Source organism: Montipora foliosa, chromosome 3 (assembly GCF_036669935.1).
Source record: "Montipora foliosa isolate CH-2021 chromosome 3, ASM3666993v2, whole genome shotgun sequence".
Lineage (NCBI taxonomy): Eukaryota > Metazoa > Cnidaria > Anthozoa > Scleractinia > Acroporidae > Montipora > Montipora foliosa.
In genome coordinates, this window is record NC_090871.1 from 176935 (window position 1) to 196934 (window position 20000).

Sequence of the window (20000 nt, forward strand, 5' to 3'; positions counted from 1 at the left end):
TATTGTTTAAATTACTTCTTCACGATTACTTTGATGTTGCATTTCTTTTCGTGGTGATAGACTGAAAAAAATTGTGCTACAATCTCAGTCCATTTGGCAGATTTTATTTGAGTGCATTTGTCTGGCCCCAGTTCGAAGGGTGGATAGCGCCATTCACTGGATAAATCACTATTCCTTGTCGATAACTCAATAGGCCATTTCCGAGTTCATGTCTGCCTTCTCTTCAAGCGAGTCCAAGTGCGAAGTTTTGTGATGGTAATTACTTCTACTTTACATATGAATGAAAACTAATTTTCATTACAAAAACTTTGTACTAAGACTCGCCTTGAAGAGAAGGCAGACATGAACTCGGAAATAGCCTATTGGTTTTGCTAGTTTTTATCCGCTGGCCATGTATTTATCCGGTGGATAGTGTATAAGTAAGTAACTTTATTTCAACTCGGGTTGATGAGGCAAATACATGCTAATATGCCGAGAAAAGTGAAATAAATAAATAAATAAAAATTGTATATGTATATATACATGATCAATTAATAACTAACATTCTAACTATATCAATAAATAAACAATCCTAACTCTTAAAATTATTACAATGAATCATAGAAATCTGTACATTACAGATGTAGTTCTCTCACAGCCTTCTTAAATTCCGGTGTGATAGACTTAAAAAAATTGTGCTACAATTTCCTTCTTAAATTCCACCTTGTGAACAACTCATTCCTGGCTGAGCACCTTTGGCACCTCTGGCACCTTTTGAACAACTCAGGCCTGGCTTCTTTGCCTATGTTGTGTGGCGAAATTAATCACTCACGTTTTAGTTTTAACTCGTTTGAAAACGCTATAGTCCTTTTATTATTAATGCTAGGAAAGGTACCTTTTTGTGCCAAGGTTGTGTGTCAGATTCCTAGGGGCTTCTTTGGAGTTGTATTGATAACTGTGTGGAGTCGGGCTGAAGTGTCAATGATGCCGACTACTTCGATTTCTTTTTTTTTTCTGCAGCGTCCAGGCGTAATACTATTTTACGAGAAACTTCGACCGCAGTTGCAAAGAAAAGAACAGGGCCTTCGTTAAAAAGAGGCGCTTATAAACAACGAGAAGAAACAAAGAAACGTGCGCGAGTTTCCATAGACGAGGAGATTAGTGATGATGGTCAAGTCAAGGATCGTTTTGCTGGCTCAGTTGGTAGGGAAATTAAGACGCAAGCTCAAACCGGTGTCCAAATCTCCTTGCCAAGTTCCCGGGGGGAGGGGGGGGGGGAGGGTAGGGGTCAAATCTGCTTTTACAACTGCCTATCTAGATCATTACTCTTAGTTAGGTAGATCGGCTTCCAATTGAGTGTCGTAAAACAAAAACAAAGTAATTTCTTCGACCAATCACAGAGGTGCAAACAGCGTAATGAACCAATCCAAATTCGTAGCAATTCCATGCAACTTGCTCAAAGTGCGGGAAAAATCGTGTGTGCAAGTCGTGGTTGGCTTTGGTTTTCCTTTTCATTGGCCTAAACTGACGCGAGATATTTAAACCAGTCACTAAGCTTAGCATTGGCAATCGCGTAATTAGTTTAGACAGTCATTCATTCATTCATTCATTTGAAAACTGCTCGAAAACATCGGTAGATGTTTTTTACCTCAACTTTGTTCAGGGGACGTTGAAGCACCTACTCACTGTTTGCAGGGGCGTCATCCTTGGCGTTGTGGCCAAAAGTGCAGTATCGTAATATTTCCTTTATCTTTGCGGAGGAAATTCACTCGCAATGTATTGGTTTAATTTTCAAGTTCAAAAAAAGAAATGGAATTATTTGCTTTGCCTTCTAAGTCAAATGGTTACACTCAAATAAATGTGTTATTCTCTTCACAGAAGTAAGTTCTCCGACAGTCGAGTCAACATCTCCAACAACAACTTGGTCCGTCGATGAGGTTGTAAAGTTTATCGAAAAATCGGAACTAGCAGAATATGCAGAGACGTTCAAAAAACACGTGAGTAGAAAGTACTGCCTGGACCTTATGCATGTCTTGGATGCGGTTCTTTTTGCTCAAACCAGTTTCAACGCTTGCAAGTGACGCTCTTATTAGAAGGATCGGCACCACAACGTTGTATCATGTATTAGCAATATTGTGGTACCAAATGAAACACGAATTATTGCTGAACAAGATACAGTCATTATTGTGACGTAATATGTTGCCGTGGCAACGGGCAAGCCCTGTGAAAACACCCTTTATTTTGTCTTTAGTTGCTTATATCTCAAAAACGAACTGGGTGACCCCATTTTTCATTCCTGAAAAGTAATCATAAGGGCAAGATGAAAGTTTCTGCAAAGTTTTAAAAGATTATGTGTAGCGGATTCAGAGGCACCTGAATTATGTGATTTTTTTAAGGTGGCTCTGAATCCGCCGGACAGAATTTTTTTTTAAACTTTAACGAAAGTTTCATCGTGTCCTTCTTATCACTTTTCAGCAATAAAATAGGAGGGTAACCGAGTTCGTTTTTGAGATATGAGCAACTAAATCCAAAATATGGGGTGTTTTGCCTGGGCTTTCCCGTGGCCAAGGTAACTTGTTACATCACAATAATGATCACATCTTGTTTGGGAAATAATCGGTGTTTCGAATGTTACCATAACATTGCTGTTACGTGATACAGCGTTGTAGCGTCGTTCGATCTAAATAGAGTGTTTTCTAAGTGTTAAAACCCTTTCGAGCCTCCGTAATGTCCCTTATTAAGCAACAAAACTGTATGAATAATGTTCTACATACCTCGCACATTTATTGTTAGCGACGACACGCCCAGCTCGCATAAGTTGCATGCGTCCCTTAATCTTGTGCAGTGCATGTGTTCCTTAACCATTCATTATTCAAAGGAAAAGACGCATAGCTCAATGACAGCTTTAATTCTAGAAGGTCCTTGAGGGCTATTTTTTTTCTAATAAACTTTAATTCTTTCTCTCGATAGGAAATCGACGGCAAAGCCTTACTTCTTTTAACAAGAGAAATGGTGATGTCTTACATGGGCCTAAAGCTTGGACCTGCCGTCAAACTTTTGGGCTGCATAGAAGAATTGAAAACCAAGAAATCGACGTAAAACTACAGCCGTATTGTTTGCCCCTCGTTTGTAGAACAGAATCGTTTTTGAGGAGTAAGCGATGAAATATGTCAAACCTGGATCGCAATCATTTGAGGATGTAGTTTTTGGAAGCTTAGGGCGTCGCAAGTATACATGCATTTGCCACGCAGAACGATCATGAGTCAGTGAAACAACTCCTGACTGCTCTCTTTCGTATATTTAAGCTTTTTAAACTGTATATTGTTCATAACATACGAATTTTCTTTCGACTCCATTCACTGAAATAAATCTCTACTCATTTATAGAATTGACTACGTGTGCATTGCCTCCCGGTCACTGGCTCCACCCTTCAGTGGCAAAGGCGCGGGATCCCTTTCCCGTCTCGAAGACACGAATCGTGCCTCGAGGCCCTCTTTTCCTGCTTATGAAGCGGAATTAATTTGCGCAAAAAGCATTACCATCTGGCACAAACGACAGGCTCAAAGTTGCATGACTAAAGTCGAGGATGCACCTGACTGTGATTGGCAAAAAAAGTGATGGAGGTCAATCAGGAAACATAAGAAATGAAAAGTAAATGCCAAACGAGGATTTACGCAAATTTGCTCCGATTGTACCCTTTTCACCAAGAGATTTTCGCGCTTTTGCCGTTTCCCGTCCAGTACAGGGATAAAATATTTTTAAACTCGACTTGTGATTAACTCTCTGGCTACTACGTGCAAGCATTTTGCCGGCATAGCACTTTGGATTTCCGTGACGGCTTTGTTCAGTTTGACAAGCTCTTGCCATGTTGAGAAAACCGTGACAAGGTACTTGATGAACATATCACGTACAATACACAGTTTGAAATTTACCTCTTGCTGACATAGGAATTGCAATCAAATTAAGATACACAAGTAAAAGTGCTCTGGGCACCAATCGTCTTAGCTATGTACAGTGTCGCATGTGGTAATTTACATTCAATTTATACCTAATGCATGACGAAGTTACATATTGAAAGAACTTCCTGGTGTCAAGGACTATTTACTTTGGATGTCGGTGGTGTATCCACGGTAAAGGCACGAGAGAAGCCTGCAGTTTTTAAAGTTTTTCATTTGTTTTGTTTTACTCACCCTGATAATGAACCACTTCCCATTATTTTCTGTGCGCTTTATCTTGTGAACTGGCAGGCAAGCCATATTTTGCCATGACCAGAAGTCGTCTGATACCTACTTCTACAACGCTTGTTTGAAGGTGGAAATGAGATTCAGCCCCTGGGGGGGCCACCCTATTTGAACGCGTCATTGACGTCCTCTTTCTTCGAAACGTCAGGTTGTCTTAATTCTTGGAAATATAGCTTTTTTGTATACGCAGATTGGGTTTTCCCTGAGGAGTATTCTCGCGACTTTATTTTGAAATCTGCAGCAACTCCAGGTGAAGACAAAACACACGTTGAAGCACCGCATCGCCTCTCATTAGTTCTGTTTCCTTCGGAGCTTGGTGATGACAGAACAAATTACCGAACTACCTAAACAACTGGGAAATTCATCCTTTTCTGACAGTTCAAGTGACTTGATAGTTAAGAATGAACTGTCTTGAAAACAGATTAAGACGTTACGATTCACTAGCACATTCACCTAAAGGGCTCCTAAAATTTCTTGATCTATCTACAGTCAGAAAACTATCAGGAAGTCTTTTGACAATTGATAATGAACGAGAAGTCAGTTGAAATATATTTTCTCCGTATCTCTACAACTGGACAATCCATTCACTTTGAAATTTTTATTGCTGAGGAACTGATTTTGATATTTTCACGTGCTGAAAGGAACAGACGAAAACTCCATTATGAAAAGAATCATCGAGCCCGTGATCTAAACAGTTCGAGAGAGTTTTTTTGTTGTTGTGATACAATATTTATGCGAAAGATAAAACCACTGTTGGTAACTACTTCGTTTAATTCTAACTTTAAAAAAGTTATGAACCATTAATCTACTTGCGTGCGTAAGAAACATTGGATTTAAATACCTTGGAAAGGAGAAGATTATAGCAGTTCAGTGGTTCCCGAGATTGAGAAATAATGTAAATCTTTACCATATATGGCCAGTTTGGAGGTGTGTCAAGACGTCACACTGATTCTCGTGGCTTGATTGGCTGGCCTTGACGGAAAAAGTGACTGAAGGCTTGAAGGAAAATGATGGTCGTTTTTAGCGAATGTTAGATGTGTGGTCAGAGTTTGGAGGTATTTTTTTGGCTTTTTCAGAGCCGAGGTTTATTCTGGAACAATGAACGATGAAGAAGACATTTCCAGTGAGATAGAGTCATTCAGAGATTTGTGTGGCCTCCAAACAAGAGACGAAAACTCGCGGCATCGGTTTCTTGAATCATTAGGATCAACATTGAAATCTTGGACAAACAGGGCAAAGGAAAATGGTTTTCAGAGCTTCATTTCCGATATTTTACCTTGCATTTTGCGGCTTTCTTTGAGAAGCCCGTTTTCTGATATCAGGGAAAGTTGTTCGGCGTTGCTTATTGCCGTCAAGGTAATGAAATGTGCGCGGGAGTAGAATCGCAAGGTTGTTTATAACAAGGGAAATGGCTGATGATAACAGAAACCCTGTCTATCTTATTTTAGGAACAGGGAATAAAGGTTCCACGACCAGTTTACAAAGGACCTTCAACTTTCATATCATCAAAAGAGGTATTTGTTTCTTTGTTGAACGTTTGTAAGCTTAATTATATATCAAGGGAGCTGTTTGTGCCGGTTTGAACAAAATTCAATCTGGCTATTGTATACATAAATGCAACTGTACAAAATCAGGCTTTTACTTTTATTCAGTGGTATTGTAAAGCTTGCCTTCATTAATAAGGGTTCCGGCGGTAAATCTCAATTCGATTCCCTTTCAAGGTTGTTTGAAATACTTCTTCAATTCAATGTTTTGGCTTTTTTCGCTCTTTGAATACGTTTGGTAACCATTAAACTTATTGCAGAGGTTTTATCTTGGAATTGTGAATTAAAGATCAGTCAATGTTATGGTAGAAAGAAATTGAGTGTGAGTTGTGGATTAATTACACGGCCAATTTATCGCTACAATTGTGGTCTCTCTTTTCACACGAGGTTTCACATGCTTAAGGCTTTTAAGTTTTGAATCACCCTCCGAAAAAAAAAAAAACACCACTGACACTCGATGTAATCTATAAAAAAGCCTTGAGCTTACTTTCTTGAAAGTTAAATGTTACAAATGTACACCTCGGTAACTCTCTTTAATTCCCAAAAGTCAATTAAAAAGCAGCGGGTGAAAAAAGTTGAATTGAACGTAAGCCTGTTAGATAACGAATGATGTTTTCACCAAAGTTAGCAGATGGTTTGGATGCAAATATCTAAATGTGCCGGTCTCATATTAATATATAACATATTCTATAATGATGAGTGATTTTTTGGTGTATGTGCAAGCTGTATGTATCACTTGTAATGGAGATGAGAGGAAATGATGCAATATCTTCGTTCGTTTTCAACATACCCAGTGTCACCTCGATCTTGACCTTTTGACATCTCCATGCACAGTGCAAAATCTGTCTTTGGTTGAAAATAAAATAATACGGCCACAAATTAATTGGACTCGGGCAAAATAAAAGTTTCAGTTGATATTGCCAATTTGGTGTAAATGAACTTGCAGACAATTCATGTATTGCCACCGTCTTACTATCATAATAAGAAGCCCTTGAATGCATTGAAATGTCTTGTCATGAGAATTAGTACAGCTTTAGTCATGTTCACTTATAAACCCTTGCCCCTTTGTTATTTTTAATTCCAAAAATTGGTCGTCCTTGTTAAGTGTCTTGTCAGGTAAACATTAGTTTTGGACGTTTTCCCATTAGTTTGATTTTATTTAACATCAGCAGAATTCGTGTCTCGATTCGTCTGCAAGACTGTGCACTCTTCTGATTTGCTCTTGTTTGTCTAAGATGTATGTCAGTATCCACAGAAACAAAGTGCACATATTGAATTATCACCGTCACAGCTCTCAGTTTGCAAAAATTTTGTGATGTCATTCAACTTGAAAGTCTTTCTTTAATTTCATTTGCGTTTTCTTAAAAAAAATGCCTTTTCTTTTGATGATTATGTCAATCCTTTGTGTTTTGTTCATATATGTTGTATCAGTCAATCCAATCATGGGATGAATGTGAGTTAAATTAAAATTTACTTGATTTGACTTGACTTAACTTGTATGTACTAATCTGAAAGACCTTTGCTTCAAAATTATGCAAGTTGGATCAAAGATTTGCATCAGGCTAGATATTTTTTCTGCAGCACTTGATCAGGCACTGTGCATTGTAAGCAAATGGCACATTGCTGTGTTATGGTCAATTTGGATATGGGAACATCTGAATTAGCATTATCACACCACACTGATTTCCTTTATTATCTGTGGCCACATTGTGGCATGACTTTTAAAAATTTATCACACCACTTGCACATTCATTTGCATACTGGTCCAATAAGAGTCTGAAGGTGAGCTGTGGAATGCTTTTGTCCAGCCTGCACATTAATACTTCTCCCAGGCATTTTTTCTGTGATTTTGCAATAATAAAAGTATCTTGCTTAAGGTAATTCCCTTGAAATTGTTCTACTATCAAACTCTTTTGGAAACTTGGCATAATTAACATTCATGATATGAACATTAAAAAAATGCAATAAAAAAATGGGGTCACCGTGCCTGTTTACGCGTCAGCAGGCTCATAAAATGGGGTATTCTTACTGTTTTCGCGTTAAAAATTCGAATCACCTTCATACAGAATTAAGTCTTGGTTACTTCAAAGACACAAAATTTTATTTTGAAAATAAAGCTTCTCTTATTTACATAAGCAGTAATGCTTCATTCACGCCGACTTTGATTCCCTGGTTGTGGGAATAGTGCACTTTTTGGGACATTTCTGTGGTTAGCTTGAAGTCCTCGCCTTGGGTAAAATACACCCAGTACGGAATTGTTTTCAAAAAAAAATCCATGTTCTACTATCAAACTTTTTTTCTTCTTCAAATATGTTCTTTATTAGACTGTTCCTAGCAAATACCTGAAAAAAAAAATCGGGGGTCACCATGCTCGTTTGAGAGAAAAGGAGCATTTATTTCGCTATCGGGTTTAGTTTGAGCGAAATCTCTTACGTTTTGGATGTGCACGTGCTCATGTGCGCGCGCTAATGACGCGAAAATCATGCGCAGTAGGGATGTGCAATGCAATACTAAGGAATTACCTTAAGCCTGCCAAGGATTGTGATTTATGACAATAAATTACCATTGCAGGGTTTTTGTTTGTTATTCGTTTCTCCAGTGTACCATCAGGAGTAGGCACAGTTGGATTCCTTAAAATCATCACAGTGCTTTCAATGATAATTATTTAATATGGAAGGAAGTTTTCAATGTCCACCATATTGGCTTTGGAAAGTCTGCTCAATTTGAGACTTAAATCCTATGGTAATGCTTCAATTGCCATGTTTTTTAGTCATGCACACGATGTTGTTTTTTAAATATTTCTGCTTACTATTCTTGCGTCTTTACAATATTATCAATATGAGGTGTTGTAACAGATTCCACAAAGATGAGATTTCCTTAGATACAGTATTTTCTCAAAGAATGTCCAACTTACAGTCCCTCTCACATTGGCTAAGTTTTTATTTTCCCTTCTAAGTTTAGCTGTGGATGGTAATTGAGACCCTTTTGCAGGGCACAACAAAAAGGCTGTCCAATAAAATAAAAAATGGGGGACACTCTGCTCCTTCAGGAGAAAATAGCCATTCTGTGGCGGATTAAGCTTGGCGCCATTCAAAATCTGCCATGTCGTCAATGTGCGCAAGTGCTTGCGCGTGCCAGTGATGCAAGAAATTATGCACAGTAGGGTTGCACATTGCAAAACCAGGGAATCACCTTAAATCATTTTTTTAGCTGGCCATAGCCAATATATAAAGTGACTGGACCTGCCTCAAACTTCCAGACTCCACTTCGCAAAATCTTTGAGAAGATCAATGCTGAAGATTTACACAAGTAACACAATGGCTTAAAAATACTTTGAGGAGAGCAAGAATGAAAATGTTACCAAGCTCTCGAAAGTGGGAGTAACTGCTGAATTCCTTGCCCCCTTTGTTATCGCTCGGCTGCATTCTTTGAAGAACAAGTCAGAATACAATAGCTGTTATTCTTATGTAAATAAGTGGCAGGGTATTCAGTTAATGTTTGTTCAATTTTTTTCATTTTCCATTGGAAAACATTGTCAACAGATTCGTGGAGGTCCCTTCTCATACGTACATCACATTGAGATATTCCTATCTTGCGAACTGTCTGATAACATTCAGAATAACTCTGGGTTTCTCGTTGATTTTAGGATGATGTCCTTTTCTTTATCAAGAAATCTTTTGTAACTTACATGGCCTTCTTTTTCAGAACAACCGTGTTATGGTGTTTGAGTAAAATACTACTACACAGTCTAGGCTTTTAGTTGTTGGTGGTTATTTTCAATAATATTGATGATCTTCAAAGTTTAAAAAAACTTTGAGCACGTGCAACATGCCATGGATGTTTGTGTTTAATTTAAACGATAACTTTTTTATTGTTTATGTAATTATTTATGGCTTTGTTTGCCACAGAAAAAAGAAATTAAGATACAAATATAAACAATCAAAAAAGAGAAGATAGAGAGAAACATACTTGGATTACATTTGTGGCGAGGAGGCCTAAAAGAAACTACTACACGTATATAAATTAGGCCTCCCCAAGTGAAACCTCAAGCTAAGTATTGTTGACATGCATGTTCGTGACAGAGAATACAATTATTATGCACATTTAGTTATTTAACGTGTTGAAGTATAAAGTAATGAACGAAAATTTACGCATTAAAAACAGTTTGAATTTACAAGTTGGTAATGGAGAACACGATTACAAACACTTAATAGTTACTTAATTAAGGTGTTGAAAGATTCACAATAGTTGTTAAAAAAGAATGTCTCAAGGGCTTTCTTGAAGGAAGCTGTTGAGGAAGAATTAATTATATCAGTGTTAAGGGAATTGTAAAATATTTAGGTCCCTGATAGAATTTGGGGCTAGTATGATGATCAGCAAGCTGATGCTTGGAGTTTCGTCTCACCGTGTTTTGTGGACTTTTTAACATAACTGCCAAACGCAAAGTACCATGCCTCTGCATGTTACTCACATTCAATAACATGTAAGTAACTTGCAGGGGTTGTGGCTTTTAGTCTCTTAAGGACGTTCGCGCTAAGTGTTTGTGCTGCGCAACGTTACTGCACAGGTAACGCGACTGTAATAGAGACCTTTAGCATCAGATTTTTCGCGGGAAACCACAAACCGCAGTTTGCGGTTTGCGGTTAGCTGTTTGCAGTTTCAGGTTTCCTGGCTTTCGAACTTTAGCAAGGAGTTCGGCTTGATGCCGCCATGTTGTTTTTTTTTGTCAAGTGGAAGTGTATCACTTTGATCGCCCAAAAAATATAAATACTTCATTCATTCGAGTTCAAAAATCTAACTTGCACATTGGAGGTGGATATAGAAAGCTACTTCGTGCTTTTAAACGTGAGGCTGTACAATTTTTAGTGGCAAAAAACCTTGCCGTTAGTTACTTACTGCTAGAGGCCTTCTCTGCGGTTAAAACGTGTACTGCAAACTGCAAACTGCAAACGCGACGGCAAGACCTTGGTCACGTGATATTTTGCGGTTTGCGGTTTTCCATGAAAAACCTGATGCTAAAGGTTCCTAATATGTCATGCATTACTTCAAGCATTAGTGAAGTTGAGGTTTTAAAACCTTTGCAAAAACCGTAGACGATAAGTCTTGCACAAGGTTAGATCAGAGAAGATAGTGATCAGTCAAAATTGATTTTAAAATATTTATGAAAGTCAAGTAGACTACTGCACGACCAATGTTCGCGTTGTTTTATCAGTTGTGCACTAGTCTACTTGACTTTCATACTTCTTAAAACTTCGTTGCTATGCTCAAGAAAGGTTTTTTTTTTTTCGGTAAAAACCTTTCATCCCTTCAACGATCGACCTCTCTTGGGTTCCAGTCCTTGCCCGACAGGTCACGCAAAAGCGTGACAAACGAAATTTTCCAAGAGCTTTGCAAAATCACATTGATTTTACTCGTATAGATCATCGGTGACCCCTATTTTTGAAATCATGAATCACTTACTTTACTTACTGTCTACAAAATATGATGAAATGAAAAAGTCCCACGGTAAGAAGTTATCTTTTTTTAACATTTTCTTTCCTCGTGCCATAGAAGTCCGGTAGTGGTTGCAACGGATAGAGCTTACAAAAACGCTCGTCGAGGATGAACTCTACTGTTTACGACATCCCTAGCGGCATGTAATTATCTAAAAATCCCACCCCTAAAAACCTATGCATGGAAACCTTCACTCTAACAGTTAATTTTTATGATTTTTGATGGATGAGCAGATGAGGCTACATCTTGCTATTATGACTGATTTCTTGAAATTAAGGCATTTTCCACTGTCATTTTCTCCGAAACAAAGTCGGTGACCCCTATTTTTTTTTTCATTTTTGGAGTAAGTATTTTATGACCTAACTCTAGGTGAGAAATGAAGAAAATCTCACCATAGGAAGATTTTGGCGCAAACGTCCTTAAGGTAATTCCTTAGTATTGCATTGCGCATCCCTATTGTTATATTGCTCTGTGGAATTTTGTGTGGAATTTACTTAGATTAAAATATTTTCAAACTATCATGTTTTGTAGTAACAAGCTCGTATGAAGTAGATTTCAGTGGGTGAAAGCCATCGCCCACATTCATAAACTGCATGCATTTAGTGAATGGGGGCATTGTATTTCTAGTTCTTACACTTTTAATCACTTTTTTGGCTGACAAAATCAAGTTAGAACTGTGGAAAAGCATGGTCAGTTGATATTGCTTTGATCTATTGCTTTGTAGATCATACCAATGGATACTGATGATGAACAAGTTCTTAGCTTGCTTGTGGAATCATTCCTCCTCAGTGGTCGTGTGACAAACATTAACAGCCTCATGGCCTTTCATCCTCAGTACCTTGAATATTTTTTGAGGACAGAGTATTTTATGTTTAAAGGAGAAGGTCCTCTGCCATTTGACTGGAGATGTTACATTGCTATTATGGTGAGATGATGGTGATTGAAGTATCTAGTTTGTTTGTTTTGTTGTTGTTGTTTTATACTTGACTGGTCTGCTGGCTGTTACAGCTCATAACATTCTTTTTAATACTTTTCAGGCTGCAAGCAGACATCGGTGCTGTTATTTGGTAAAATCTAGTTTTATTTGTATCAAACAATAAACTCCTCCCCAGAGAGTAATGCTTGCCAAGTTGTATCATCAGGCCTTCTGATAGGGTGCGATGAAAAAATGCAAATTGTGCGAAATTTGCAGGGCGGATTATGCAATTAGAAAGGCCAATTATGCGATTAATATTGTAAATTATGTGATTTTTTCCTGAGCAATTTTAAGCTTGTTTTTCAAGGTTTCAGAATTTAAAAACACGTTTTTACTGCCCTAAAGACGTTTTCAACATAAGGGAACAGTAATTATGAATCTTGATCGACATCAGTTGGGACAAGTAAAAAAAATGAGGTCTTCTGCACTATTGGTACACCACGTTAAAAGTTGAAAGGACACAGCTAACGTGCCAAATGAATGATCAATAATTATTAATATTCCTGTATGCTACGACTAGCTTCTTACACTTTCTTTTTGTGTGCAGTATCATATTTCTGAACAGATTTGCTAATCTGAACAAAGGGCATGTTTGTGTTACACCAATTGGCGACTCTTTAAGAATGAGACTCATACCATAGGCCCCCCACATGCAAAATAACACCTTGAACTTAGAATATTTACGAAATTGAAGGTAACGAAGGCTTTTTAGCCGTTTTCCAAGGTAAATCATCTTTAAAATGGCATATTTATGCAGGAACTCCTAAGAAACTTGTTGATTTATGTTTTATTTTATGAATTTTGTGCGTTCTTATGTGAATTTTGCGATTTTTTGTGAATTGTGCGATCGGATGCGATTTGAGGTAGATTGTGCGAAATCGCACCATCGCGTAATATCAGAAGGCCTGTATCATTATCAGCTCTTCCTGGTTGGGAATTCACCTTTCCAAAGCCATTACTCTTGATGCTGATTTAATAGAGCCTCTTATTCATGAATGTATTAAACAATAATATTACATGATTACAGTCAGTTTAGCCACAGACAATGCTTGGGTTCTAAGGCGGAAAGCTAACACTTGGTTTGATTCTGGTAGTCAGAAATAAGTCAAAACTTTTTCAGTGCAAAACATATATAGCCAGCTACTTTAGATTACCTTACTTTAGTAATGCTTTCATCATTCTAACTAAAATTGTAGATTTCTCTAATGTGCCAGGGACTTTTAAACCTCATGGTTCCTTTCACTTCAGTTAGCTCAAACAAAATAACATTGTGTTTAGTTTTCATCATAAAATGTATTAATAATAATAATAATAATAATAGTAATAATAATAATAATAATAATAATAATAATAATAATAGTAAATTATCTTTTCACAATGGGTTATTCCAGAAAAAATCCACACCCCCCCGACGGATGGGGTCGTTTTTTAACCCCCCCTCTCACCTGGATTTCCTGAAACCCAAGACCCCCCCTCCTGTCTGGATTTCCAAGACAAAAGACCCCCCCTCCTGCCTGGATTTCCGGGAAAAAATATTAGGCTTAAATTTAATTTATTTTTAATAGAAAATACGCACAATCACGTATAGAAGATGTTCTTTTTCAATTCCTAAAGCTTTGGCTAAATTATGTTGTGTGGAACTAAGAAAAGAAAGGAACAAAAGGCCTTGCACACGGTATTGGTGGTCAAGGCCGTTCCAAAATACGTAACGCTAAATAAAGCGCTGGATTTTAAGATTACAACGTTACTGTAAAAATCTAAAAACAGAAATGGAAAGTAAATTTCATGTGCATTTAGCTGGTAAAAAGAAAGCTTCAAAATATCTTTCTGTGTTCAGTTAACAACAAAATAAAAAACCCGCACTTGAAATCAGCGAGGAAAACAGCAGTGAACGCGATTGAGATGTTTGCGTAAATATTTTCTTTCTCTCAAGAAATTGCCCAAGAACATTAAAAATTTAGGTGCACATTAGTTGGACAATACCCTGGGAAACATTCATCCACAGACAGTAAGTACTTTTAGAGTAATAGTGGTAGAACTAGCGTTACGCTACTAGTTTTTGCACTAAATTTTTAACCATCACGCCAAAATTGAAATTTGATGTATGGTTTGCTTCGTATCGTTTGAATCGTTTCGATGGTTTGTAAAACACTTGGTTTCCTTCGTTTTAATCGTTCCTCTCAAATATTTCTTTCGTACATAACCCAAAATACACGCTAAAATTCCAGTTTTGAAAATTGCAAAGCCGTGAAAAGCGCCAAAACAAAACAATTACCTCGTTCTGCTTCACTGAACAAAGTTTGGTTGCCTAGCACGTGACAATTTTTACTCAGTACGTGACTAATTCTCTCACGCAAAGTACAAACTTTGAAAAGCTCGAAACCTTTGAAACCTTCGAAACGCTTTAAACCTTTCCTTTCCATCCTTTGAAACGATAGATGCCGCGAACCAAACGAACAATAGAAAGTTTGAAACGATATATAGAAACGATGTTAAAAGTGCAATGTTTCGGATAAAAATGTAACGCGCCGGACGAAAAATTTTCCGATTCCACCAAGCACAATAAACGCAAGGCAAGTATCAAAATAAACAGCAGACATAATAGACAAGCGTTTGTTTTCTGTATTATTCCAGATAAATACTTTGTAGCAAAGAAATAACAGCTAAGAGTCGGGTATTGTCGATAACGAGCGTTTGACAGCCAAAACCGTGCGCAAGGCCAAAAATGCTAAAACGCGAACGAGTGTTTATACACTCTTAGCTCATAACAATCAATTGCCCTTGTTCTTTCTTTGCTCTTTGCGCTTTCTTTGTTCCTTCTTTGTATCATTACATGAAACAACGGTGGCACGCTGGGTCTGGGTACGAGTAAAAATGTGTCGGGCGTTTCAACCTCTTCGTCGTTGCAATATTGTTGCGACGGCTCTTTCTTTAGTATCTTGTTCGCGTTTTCTGCTATAAAAGGGCCTGCGAAGGAACTTAGATTATCATTTATGTCAGGTGACAAATATGTGAACAAAATATTTCTACTATTTTCAGGGTCTGAGAGCGCTAAACTGTCACCAAACTAAACGTTCGAATCGCGTGAACTATCGGTTCAGATGACCCCTGCAGAAGACTTTTTCGAGTTCAACCCCCCCTCCCGCCTGGATTTCCAGGGTCCTTGACCCCCCCTCCCGCGAGAATTTTCCAGAATCCCATCCGTCGGGGGGGTGTGGATTTTTTCTGGAACAACCCAATGTCAGGATAAGCAAAAAATTTTCCAAACTTGTCTTGAGAAATGTTATTCATGTTCACTTTTGTCCATAGGTGCAGTTATATGAACTTGAGTTCCTCAAGCGACAAGGAGAGAAAACTTGGCTTCAAGGACTCAAGATGGTTCCAGCTAAACTAAGAGCACTCTATGAAATCAACACAATTCTGGCACATCAACCATGGTTAATAAGTTCAACTCACATAGAGGTACTTGCAATGATCAGACTATGTGCATTAATGGAATATACATTTGAATGACAATGCTTCTTTGTCCCAAGCCTCCAATGACTTTTCTTTGAAAAAACGTTAACTTGAGACTTGGGAAGCTGAATGTATTTTACAAAGAGGGGTAACATTTATGCAAAGCATGGAAGAACATTCAGGAGTGCCACTGCACTTGCAGGATTACAACAGGTTTATTTTAAGGAGCAAGGCTGTGCTCTAATGGCCCCTGGTGGCCTGAGGCAACTAACATTTGGCTTCGGGCAAGTGAGAAAAATTATTTTTACCTGCTGGTGGTTACAGTTTACAAAAGCTCTCAGAAATTGTTTTTATTTTTTGTGAAACATTTGGTTCTACATTATTTCACACATAACATAATCTGTGACAGCCTGCGGCCTCACAGATTTCTATTCCCTCTCAAAAAAAAGCATTAAAATTGGCAAAAAAAAATTGTTACTTCCGCTCTGACAGAAGTAAAGTGCGGCCGGCAAAGCAGTGCAATTTTCATCCACGGTTTTCATCCAGATCGAGATGACTTGTTTAAAAAAAATTGATAGCTTTTGGGTCGCTCTGATTTCATTGTTTCACGGCAGTTTTCACCGAAAGCTCCACGGGAATCGAGTGGCATTGATTCACGTTTTAAAAAAATATTTTCAAACTAACTAACCAGTAAAAAGGTTTACCTCGATCCTCGCAAAATTAAGTTGGGACACCATGTACAGCACTAATATTCTGACTTTTAGGTGCGATCCTTCCTCCCCAATGTTGAATTCACTGATTTAGAGGAGCCATCCCTCAAAACCAACAATGGGAGGTGGTAGTTTCTAAAAAATACTGTGGTGCTGTGTCGGTGGGGAAGTAGTATTCAAAAATTTGGTTTTATCAACAGAGTTGATAATGTAAATTGGCCACTGTACAGTGATTCTAAAAGCTGACGTTTTGAGCGTTAGCCCTTCTTCAGAGTGAAGGGTAACGCTCGAAACGTCAGCTTTTAGAATCTTTCTACAGTGGCTGCGGGCTACGGGTCAATACATGTAGCCCATGAGGCGAAGCTGAATAAGTTATTGACCTGTGGCCCTTGAGGGCGAGGGGTCTAATTGTTTTAGTATCACCCAACTAGTCGGACAGAAAAGGCAATGATAAAGTTAGCAAATGCAAGTTGAAAATATATTTATTTTGGTATAAAACGAAAGAAAGCGTCACGCTTTTCGCTACTTGAGGACTATTACTAGTAGTCCTCTAGTAGCCGAGTAACCAATCAAAATGCAGCATTTGCATTAGTCCACTGGTTGGGTGATACTAATTTACATTATCAACTCCATTGATAAAACCAACATTGGGAGAGCAGAGGACATCACTTGTGTCCCAACTAATGTGATGAGGATTGCTGTATTGAACCCAGACATCAATTTCAAAATTTTCCTTAGAGCACAGCCTTGAAGGGTATAGGGAATTACAACATGTTATCGGGTATTTTGGATTGATTTTGTCACCTTATGTGACTCAGGTCACAATAAATTTGTACAAAACAAATTTCCATAAAGTACTTTCAATACTGATCACCACTGTTAGTAAAAGTACTTGTTTGTCTTGTCTTTGACAATACAAAAAACATATATACTCTTCCTGGCAAATTTGTTCACTAAGGCTCTGCTGCAAACGTTGCCTTTAAAAGTCACACAACAAATTGGGTACCATTCAATTCGTGAATATTTTCTGGAATGCTTTTAACTGCCAACTAAACAAAAGCACCGAATCCAAATGTTATTGAAACTATAATTAGAATTCCAAACAAGTTTCGAAATAAAATAAGCAAATATCCAACTATTAATTTATAAAGAGATTACAAATGTCACTCGGCTTACTATGAAAGGACATCAGCAAACTCACTTTTATTTGAAAGTTTGTGGTATCTCAATGAATCTATTTGGGCTCTCAGTGATCTTGAACTCAAATATCCGTAAATATACTGCCTTTATTGGCTCAGGCCATGGCATTTTCTTGAATTGATTGTCAGTCCAACTGTTCAGTCCTCCAACTCATGTTGAAACGCATGCGAATTGCACTTAACATCAAAATATCTCATCCCCAATAAACTATGATAATGTAGCTGTAATTAAGAAGCACTGAGTAAGAACAAATCCCGATGGATGTCTATGATAACAAAATGATTCAAAGAAGGAAACACCGACAGAAAAATAGAGGTTTCAACCATGCAAAACCTCCATATCTGCGTGCAGTGCATCTCGGTAGACAGAGACGGAGATAATTTCTGTGAGAAACTGGTCAAAGAGCCAGAAAGTGGACACCTACTCAGCAGCAAGTTAGATGTGCGATTGTTTCTTAGGAAAGAGGTATTGTCTTGTATTGTTTTTATGACTGGACCATGGTTACAAAGGATTTGTGTATGGCCTTTGAAAATAATATTGATCAATAACAATAAATAAAATAATAACAATAATAGTAATTATTATTATTAGTTAGAAGCTGAAGCCAATATTTTCCAACTTGCTATAACTGACTAATTTACCATGTAGTGTTCATTAGCTATATGTTACAATAATTTTTTATTGTTTCAGAAACTTCTCAAAGGCCAAGACAACTGGTCATTATCAGAACTTATCCAAGCCATTGTTATATTAATCCACATTCACAGTCTGTGTAGCTTTGTTTATGGGTCTGGGATCACACCAGAAATAGACCGCGATGGAGGCCACACTTTCAAACCTCCGTCATTATCGGATACACAGAGTGGTAGCATTGAGGGAGATGACGGCCCTGTGAATGGCGTACACAGTCGTTCTTGCATGAATGAATTGGTGGAGAAAATGAAGGAGGTAAAAGCAGAGCATGATGCTCTTATGGAAACAACTCAAGAGGAATTATTTGAGCAGTTTGAAAAAGTAGAAAGTGGAGAGGGTATGTAACAACAGAAGGAGTATACCTTGATATCAAGAGAGCTTTAACCCTTTGACATCCAAACTGGCCTAAACCGGCCAGACAATTTTACTCGTCAATGGGGAACCCCTGGGAGTCAATGGGTTAACTCTCAGATAAGAATAGCACAAATCTTATTATTTGGCCCTGGACAAACATCAACCCTTTAAGCCCCGAGGGGGCTCCCATTGACAAGTAAAATTGTCAAGTGTTAGACAGAGTAAAATATAAGTGGCACTATAAACAGGGCTCGAAATTAACAAAAAAGTCCAGTCTAAATTAGGGACAAGATACGAAAATTTATTCGCAATTTCGCAAATTTTAGTCGCAAAATCGCCGCGCTGCATTGTGTTATCAGCATTTTTGGAAAAAAACATGAGCCCGCAATACATGTGTGTAAAGAAACCGCTGAAAATGGCGAATGATTGAAGGAATGGAGCTGTGCACGTAACATCGCAGCTAAATTACTCTTACTACAATTACGCTATCTTCAGAGAAAATTCACAGCAAGAAACAAAATAATTTTGTCATTTAGTTATTTTAGCAAAAGTAGCAGCAAAGTGGCAACTGCTAACCCTTTTGTTTCGAAATTTGCGACTTCTCCAGATATTTTAGTCGCAAAGGGAAAAATTTAGTCGCAAATGCGACTGTATTGGTCGCAATTTCGAGCCCTGATAAAGGGGAGTTTTTGAGTGGACCTACATGTTGTTAACCATTTAAGCCCCAAGGGAGCCCCTATTGACCAGTAAAATTGTTTGGTGTTAGACAGAATAAAATCTGTAAGTGGCACTATTGGGGCTTGAAGGGTTAAATTATGCGGTAGATATTTCATGCAGAAGACTTTATCTTTGGGAATTTACTGTAATAAGCTTTTATTACTCAACCAAAGTAAAGGGCCTTAAATTTTAATGCATAACATGCATGTTTTCTCCTTCAGTGGGTACAGGGAAAGACAAGGTGACGTCATGTGATGAGACTCCTCAGCCTGGAATAGCTCGATACTTGGAGAATGCATCATTCGGTTACAGTGATTTTGCGAACAGAGATGAAAGCATGAAAATTTCAACCTTTAAAGTACAGGATTACTCGTGGGAGGAACATGGCTTTTCTCTTATTAATCGGCTCTACCCAGATATTGGTCAGATGTTGGATGACAAGTTTGGTTGTGCCATTAACCTTACATATCACACGTGAGTTGTTCAAGCATAAATTTATTATAGGGATGGGAAGGGGTTGGGGTTGCCTGAACTTTCACTTTAAAAGATGTAGATTAATAAATTTATATTTGAGACTTTAAGGTACTTCTTTTTTTTATAATATTTAAAGGTTTTTTAAGACAATTTTTTGTGTATT

The 20000-nt window shown here is 37.8% G+C and overlaps 2 protein-coding genes across 3 annotated transcripts in view; both read left to right on the forward strand.

Annotated features, from left to right (window-relative positions):
* LOC137996391 (polycomb protein SCMH1-like) overlaps window positions 1–3365 on the forward strand; it is a 26218-nt gene extending 22853 nt beyond the window's left edge. For both annotated transcript variants that reach the window (XM_068841769.1, XM_068841768.1), the window contains 3 exons: window positions 1000–1182; window positions 1858–1976; window positions 2950–3365. In XM_068841769.1, the coding sequence (XP_068697870.1) occupies window positions 1000–1182; window positions 1858–1976; window positions 2950–3078 (431 nt within the window). In that variant the 3' untranslated portion in view covers window positions 3079–3365. The remainder of the gene's footprint in view (window positions 1–999; window positions 1183–1857; window positions 1977–2949) is intronic.
* A 1847-nt stretch (window positions 3366–5212) lies between these two features.
* LOC137996392 (sestrin-1-like) overlaps window positions 5213–20000 on the forward strand; it is a 26965-nt gene continuing 12177 nt past the window's right edge. The window contains exons 1-7 of the mRNA XM_068841770.1: window positions 5213–5576; window positions 5669–5734; window positions 11982–12182; window positions 12295–12324; window positions 15543–15695; window positions 18290–18629; window positions 19585–19837. Of these exons, the coding sequence (XP_068697871.1) occupies window positions 5319–5576; window positions 5669–5734; window positions 11982–12182; window positions 12295–12324; window positions 15543–15695; window positions 18290–18629; window positions 19585–19837 (1301 nt within the window). The 5' untranslated portion in view covers window positions 5213–5318. The remainder of the gene's footprint in view (window positions 5577–5668; window positions 5735–11981; window positions 12183–12294; window positions 12325–15542; window positions 15696–18289; window positions 18630–19584; window positions 19838–20000) is intronic.